General features: G+C 51.5%; 1 protein-coding gene across 1 annotated transcript in view; it reads right to left on the bottom strand.

Annotated features, from left to right (window-relative positions):
* The window catches only part of exoc4 (exocyst complex component 4), an 87,421-nt gene that overhangs the window by 16,233 nt on the left and 63,688 nt on the right, over positions 1–7,500 (bottom strand). Inside the window, exons 14-16 of the mRNA XM_084701089.1 lie at positions 4,894–5,030; positions 3,291–3,446; positions 2,029–2,207 (exon numbers count right to left, since the gene is read on the bottom strand). Of these exons, the coding sequence (XP_084557215.1) occupies positions 2,029–2,207; positions 3,291–3,446; positions 4,894–5,030 (472 nt within the window). The remainder of the gene's footprint in view (positions 1–2,028; positions 2,208–3,290; positions 3,447–4,893; positions 5,031–7,500) is intronic.

Consider the following 7,500-nt stretch of genomic DNA (forward strand, 5'->3'; position numbering starts at 1 on the left):
ACATTTCTCACCCGACACACAAACCCACATTTGTTGATTCAAATTAAGATTAAATTAAGATTCAGCAGCGTCTTGACTCTTTGTATTTATCTTATGCTAAGTTTCACCTTGTCTCATCCTTGGCTGTGTGTTTGTGTGTGTGTGTTTGTGTGTGTGTGTGTGAGAGGGGGGGGCACGGTGATCATGGTAAAACGTCTGTCGTGAACACGTGTTTAGAGACAGGGATGGCAGCTTCCAGGTCAGGGGTCGACCAGACAGGAGCAGCAGAGCTCAGTGCTTAGCCAGTCTAGAGGAGGATCAAGAGAATGAATGAAAATGACTCGTTCATACCTGACTAGCTCTATAATAGAAAATCCAATTTAGCAGAGCAGGAGGGAGGAAGGGAAGGGGGAGGAGATAAAAGGCCACGCCCCATTCAGCTTTGGCAAACACTAAATAATGACCAATATGGAGACTGTTCTATCACGATAACCCCCCCTTACACACACACACACACACATATATATACACACATACGCGCAAGCCACCATTAACGGCACTCTGCAGAATGAATGATAATCATGCAGCTCCTGCCAATGACTCTGACACTGAAGTCTTATCTACGCTGTGGAAAGAGAGAGGGGGGAGAGAGAGGTGGGGGGAGACAGCGAGGGAGATAGTTTAATCCACGCTTCTGGTCCCCTTACCTACAGTACTCAGGCAGCAGAGAAGTTCATTCACTGTGCTAATGCGTCTGGGTACTAGGATCTAACCAGTAACGTAAAACACCAATGGAACCCTCAGCAAGAGTGTCATAAAACAATATTGCAATTTAACAAGGATATTATAACATCCTAAAAGCTTTATTAGTAGATTAAAACCATGTTATGCTTGCTAATGAGTGTTACACACACACACAAGTCCACCGTCATTACGACATCATTCATCATGGACTATAACGGTGTTTTGAAAGCTTTTTCAACACACACGCACACTCCTAATGAAAGAGTGTATTACTGGTCTCTTTGACGTGGGCAGTGCTGACTGTGGCAGAAGTGGCTGTGTAATGTGCAGCGCCGGCTTCCTCTAAGGTGACAAAACAACAGGTCACTATCACGGCGCCTGCTCTCCTGTCTGTCTCTACTGTCTGTCTCTACTGTCTGTCTCTCCTGTCTGTCTCTCCTGTCTGTCTCTCCTGTCTGTCTCTCCTGTCTGTCTCTCCTGTCTGTCTCTCCTGTCTGTCTCTCCTGTCTGTCTCTCCTGTCTGTCTCTACTGTCTGTCTCTACTGTCTGTCTCTACTGTCTGTCTCTACTGTCTGTCTCTACTGTGTCTCTACTGTCTGTCTCTACTGTCTGTCTCTACTGTCTGTCTCTACTGTCTGTCTCTACTGTGTCTCTACTGTCTGTCTCTACTGTGTCTCTACTGTCTGTCTCTACTGTGTCTCTACTGTCTGTCTCTCCTGTCTGTCTCTACTGTCTGTCTCTACTGTCTGTCTCTACTGTGTCTTTCCTGTCTGTCTCTCCTGTGTCTCTACTGTCTGTCTCCTGTCTGTCTCTACTGTGTCTCTACTGTGTCTCTACTGTGTCTCTACTGTCTGTCTCCTGTCTGTCTCTACTGTGTCTCTACTGTCTGTCTCTACTGTCTGTCTCTACTGTCTGTCTCTACTGTCTGTCTCTACTGTGTCTCTCCTGTCTGTCTCTCCTGTGTCTCTACTGTCTGTCTCCTGTCTGTCTCTACTGTGTCTCTACTGTGTCTCTACTGTCTGTCTCCTGTCTGTCTCTACTGTGTCTCTACTGTCTGTCTCTACTGTGTCTCTACTGTCTGTCTCCTGTCTGTCTCTACTGTGTCTCTACTGTCTGTCTCTCCTGTGTCTCTACTGTCTGTCTCTCCTGTGTCTCTACTGTCTGTCTCTATTGTAAACCCCAGCGACTTGACGACAACGGGCGTGGCTATGAGTTTGGACACAACTCTACAAACTCTACACACAAAAGCTGCACACGGAGGGCACACACACACACACACACACACGCAGAGACATAAGAACTCACTGGTGCTGTGGGGCAGGCTGGAGAAGAAGGCCTTGAGCCGGCCTGCCAGCCACTCCATGCTCTCCTGCAGGTTGGCCAGGGCCTTCAAGTCGCTCACGTCTCTCAGGATCTCACCCTGGGGGATCAGCTTGTCACCCAGGTTCCCCGTCAGGACCTCCGACTCCTTAGCAAAGGCCGCCCTGGGGGAGTGGGGAGGGGGGAGAGACTTATTTTGTGATATGAAGCTAGTTGGTGGTTGATATCCTTAACACTGATCGCCAAAGTGTGTACTTTACTGCTAAGGCTATAGCACTGTAGTTGGTACAGAGAGAAGTGGGAATTTGTGTGTGTGAATGTAAGTATGTAGGTGTGTGTGTGTGTGGGGGTGTGTGTGTGTGTGTGTGTGTTCGGGGGCAGGGGTGGGGGGGACTACTATAACAATCCCACGCTCCCGTGCTCGGAGGCTAGCTGGAGTTCTGGCTAACTAAGAACTGGACTTAGTCCAAACCTCCACATCAATATCAGCATGCATTTCAATGAGAGAGAAACCATGGCTTTCCACCCAGTACTCTCTGAGGAGGAGAGAGACATCTCTCTCTCTCTCTCTCTCTCTCTCTCTCTCTCTCTCTCTCTCTCTGTGTCTCTCTCTACCTTCCTCTCTCTCTCTGTTTCTCTCTCTCTCTCTGTCTCTCCTATTTGCTACAATCTGTCCAACATTTCTTTGTTAAACTCGTCATTCTTGACTTAGCCTCTCTCCATGTACTCATTTTTTCAGCTCTGAGAGGGCAAAGGAAAGAAAACCAACAAGATCCTTCCATCTTTTCTTCCATTCAAAACGGAGAGCTGCGGTTGCCAGACTATGAGCCAAATCCCCCCTTCAGAGTGATAAAAGGAGCGCCTGTGCTCAAATGAAGAAAAAGAAAATTCCTCCAGGCGTGCTCGCCACATTTAACTCCACTGGTCCAGAGAGATTGGCATCTCTGGCCACATAACCAATTCATTTATTTACTTTACAATAGTGCTTGGCTGAGCTGCTCTCCACCAGAAGACACGTGTTCTGAGGCAGTTTTGATAAGAATGAGTCCCCCTCCCTGCCTCCCCCAGACAGAGAGAGAGGAGACTGAAGAGCAGGGCTTGCTGCACGTGTCTCTCTAAGGGAGAGAGTGTAGTACACACTGGGACAGGAGGAGGAGGCCCGTGTGTGTGTGTGAGTGAGTGCCTGTGTGTGTGTGTGTATATGTGTATGTGTGTGAGGGTAAGAGGAGCGATTGTGTGTGTGTTACCTGGTGAAGTCTTCCTCCTCCTCCCTCTTGGGTCTTAGTTGTCTGGGCTGGGCCATGTTGGCCCAGTTAGGCAGAGACTGCAGCAGCCGGCTGATGTCCTCATCCTTGGACCAGGACGCACTGATGGTGAGCTTCTCCTCACACAGGACTCTGGTCCTGAGGGCGGAACACACACACAGGGTCACGGAATATCTTTGGAAGAGTTTCAAACACAGACAGCTGTTTGTTTCATATGAAGAAGACATGAACCAGACGATCTGCATGTGTGAACAAGGGAACAGCTTAGATCAGCACTCTGTGATATCCTTAACACACACACACACACGCCATGCATGCATTCCCCCACACACACACACACACACACACACACAGCTGTCAGATGAGGCTGTGTGTCTGAGCTCTCCCAAGAGTGAGAAACACCTGGTCAGGTGAGGGGGAGGGGCCGACAAGGGAGGAGAGGAGGAGGGGAAGAGAGGAAGAAGGGAGGAGAGGAGGAGGGGAAAGAGGGCAGGGTGCTGGGTCTCCATCTGCATGAGGTCAGAGGTCACCTTTCATCTCTCTGGGGTTCAGCCAGATAGACATACAACACAGGATGCCCAAATTAAGTCTGTATAATTAATGAAACAACATTAATTATCTGTGTCTGTATCTAAAGCAGTCGAATCCCACACATGCAATCCTTTCATCCTTGTAAAAAAAAAAAAAAAAAGAGAAAATAAATATGTATGTTATCTCCCACACAGCGACTAAGCCCTTCCTGAAATACATGACTGAGCGGTGGATCCTCAGACCAGCCTCCATGGACCCAACCCCCACGGACCCAACCCCCATGGACCCAACCCCCATGGACCCAACCCCCATGGACCCAGCCTCCATGGACCCAACCCCCACGGACCCAACCCCCACGGACCCAACCCCCACGGACCCAACCCCCATGGACCCAACCCCCATGGACCCAACCCCCATGGACCCAGCCTCCATGGACCCAACCCCCACGGACCCAACCCCCACGGACCCAACCCCCATGGACCCAACCCCCACGGACCCAACCCCCATGGACCCAACCCCCACGGACCCAACCCCCATGGACCCAACCCCCATGGACCCAGCCTCCATGGACCCAACCCCCACGGACCCAACCCCCACGGACACAGACCCAACCCCCACGGACCCAACCCCCATGGACCCAACCCCCACGGACCCAACCCCCATGGACCCAACCCCCATGGACACAGCCCCCACGGACACGGACACAGTCCCCCACGGACACAGCCCCCACAGACACGGACACAGTCCCCACGGACACGGACACAGCCCCCACGGACACGGACACAGTCCACAGCCCCCATGGACACAGCCCCCACGGACACGGACACAGTCCCCACGGACACAGACACAGCCCCCATGGACACAGCCCCCACGGACACAGCCCCCATGGACACGGACACAGCCCCCATGGACACAGTTCCCACGGACACAGCCCCCACGGACACGGCCCCCACGGACACAGCCCCCACGGACACGGCCCCCACGGACACAGCCCCCACGGACACGGACACAGTCCCCACGGACACAGCCCCCATGGACACAGCCCCATTCTGACCTGTAGGCGGCGTTGCAGATCTCCTTGTACTCCTTCAGCTTGTCACAGACCATCTCCAGAAACTGGTTGGAGTAGGCGCTCAAGTCCTGCATCAGACTCATCAGGTCCTGCATGGACTTCTCCACCACCACTGTGCTCTGGACGGGGGAGGGAGGGAGGGAGGCAGGGAGGACAGGGGGGGAGAAGGAGGAAGAGGGGAGATGATAGGGGGAGAGGGGAAAGAGGGGAGAACAGGAGGGAAGAGGACAGTGGAAGACGGGGGGAGATGGGGAGGAGGGGATAGGATAGGGGGGAGGAAGAGGGGAGAGACAATCATTCATTAATCTCATACATAACTAAATGACACGGTTTGGGCTGAGAAACGGCACACTCATGGTTGAATCGGACAAACACTCCCCGGCTCAGACAGTCAGCACACAGACACACCTCTGCCATCCAACCCGCCTGCTCGGCCCATCTCCTGTAATCCAACCAGTCAGGGGTCCTCTCCTCTCTCCTCTATTCAACCTGGAAACATCTCTCTCCACAGCCCCTGACAAAGTGCTACCACCAGGCAGAGCGAGAGAGCGAGAGAGAGCAGGAGAGAGCAGGAGAGAGCAGGAGAGAGCAAGAGAGAGCAGGAGAGAGCAAGAGAGAGCAAGAGAGAGCGAGAGAGAGCAAGAGAGAGCAGGAGAGAGCGAGCCTGAGCGAGCGAGCGAGAGAGAGGGGGCCCCTTATGTGGGTAACACCACTGTGAAGGGCCTGTCGGTCCCATATCCGTGTGAAGAGCAAGGCAGTCACCGTGGAGGTAATCTAATACAATGGCTATATTCAGCAGTCAGACGCTGCTGGGATGATGAGGCGCTGTTGAGAGCTTGTCAGTGACACGGCTCCGTGTTGAAGGTGTGTGTGTGTGTGTGTGGATACGAGAGTGTAAGTGTGTGATTGAATATGTTTGAGTGTTTTTGTGTCGTGTGTGTGTGCGTGGTGTAGCCCTGGTAGCTCCGCGACAGGAGCCACAGCAGCTCTGACAGCAGTCATTACAGATTAGCCATAACAGCGTGACAAATAGGCAGGCCAGAACCAGCAGGGAGCGCGCAATAGACACACTCCTCAAAGTTGAAAACACACCTTGAGCAATCCCACAGCTGTTAAATCAGATTACACCTCGCAGCCTGGCCGCCCGCGGCACTTAACAATCACTCATAAAACTCAAACGACAGTGATAGCTGGTTATTAGCCTTGCGCTAGCCTGCCCCCAAGAAGCTAAGCTAGCTACAGTGACTACAGCCTTGTCATCGCAAGAAACTGGAGTTTAGTTCCAAGTCAGGAGAAATACTAATGGCTGACCTCTTGGCTGGAGAGTATGTAATGATACTTTACGCTTCCTGTCTCTACAAGTCTATATATGATCGAAGGACTGTGACACTTGTAAACAGGCCTATTTCAGCGCATCTTTGAGTTAGTGGAGTTTACTCAATATTGTCCCTGGTTAGAAGAAGTGGTGAAGGATAAACAATGGATCCCAGATCCATTAGTCATGTAACAAATGCTCTGGCGCTCGGCTCGCCTTGTCTAATTCCACTCATTTAACAAAGCCATTCGTCTTAGCAATGGAAATCATTAAAAAGTAATCAAGAGACAGATTGAGAAAGAGAGGATGTAGGGAGGGAGAGAGGGAAGACAAAAGAGAGAGCAAGAAAGAGAGGGAGAGAGATTGCACAGGTAAAGCAAAGCAGGAGGACCTCCTCCATCTTATTTAACAGTCTGGCGAATTACCTAGCACCACCCCTTCAGGACGCTCTCTCTAAACAAACAAGCGCTCCTCAGTAAAAACACTAAAACCACACTGTAATCTAGCGTTTTAAAAACATCTCTCCCTCCCTCCCATCTCTCCCTCTCTCCCTCCGTCCACAAACACACACAAACAAACCCCTTACAATTCACTCTAAAACACAGCTGGCTTTCACTTGGCAGCATCCCTTCACACGCCAGCCTACTAAAAAACACAGCCGGCGTCAAACATTACCGCGCTCTCGAGAAAACGAATCTAGAATCGTACCTGGGACAGACTCCCGACGAGTGGCATAAAAATATGAACGTGGGAGAGCTAATGACGCCAACTACGAAGCAGTGGGGCCTCAGCGCTCCATCTGATTGGACAAAAGCCGTTAAGGCAGTAGCATTACGCCACCGCGGAAACACTCCACGTTAATAGCAGTTATTAGTGCTCGGTAACACCGTCAACAGAGACAGAGGAGACAAAGGTGGCTTCAAGTGTCGTGAATTCAGCGGGACTTATTTGAGCCCTGCTGCGTTCAGGAGTGGAGAAAAACGGCAAATGTTCTTTATCTCCCCCCCCCCCCTCACCAGCTTCCGTTTATTATTGTCAGTATGCAGAATAAAATAAAACAACATTCACTTTCGACGATTGTTTATTCTGTCCAATAGTCCTCGTGTTTCTGGCCGTGATTTCTCTCCACCAGATGTGTGGCCGTCAGACCCTGAATGTGGGGCCGTCAGACCCTGAATGTGGGGCCGTCAGACCCTGAATGTGGGGCCGTCGGCTGGGTGTGTGAGCGAGAGACGCTCCCTGAAACGGGTCAGGGGTTTCCCCATTAAACAGGG

The sequence above is a fragment of the Hypomesus nipponensis genome, chromosome 7 (genome assembly GCF_054491055.1).
Source record: "Hypomesus nipponensis isolate SF chromosome 7, ASM5449105v1, whole genome shotgun sequence".
In the NCBI taxonomy this organism is placed as follows: Eukaryota; Metazoa; Chordata; class Actinopteri; order Osmeriformes; family Osmeridae; genus Hypomesus; species Hypomesus nipponensis.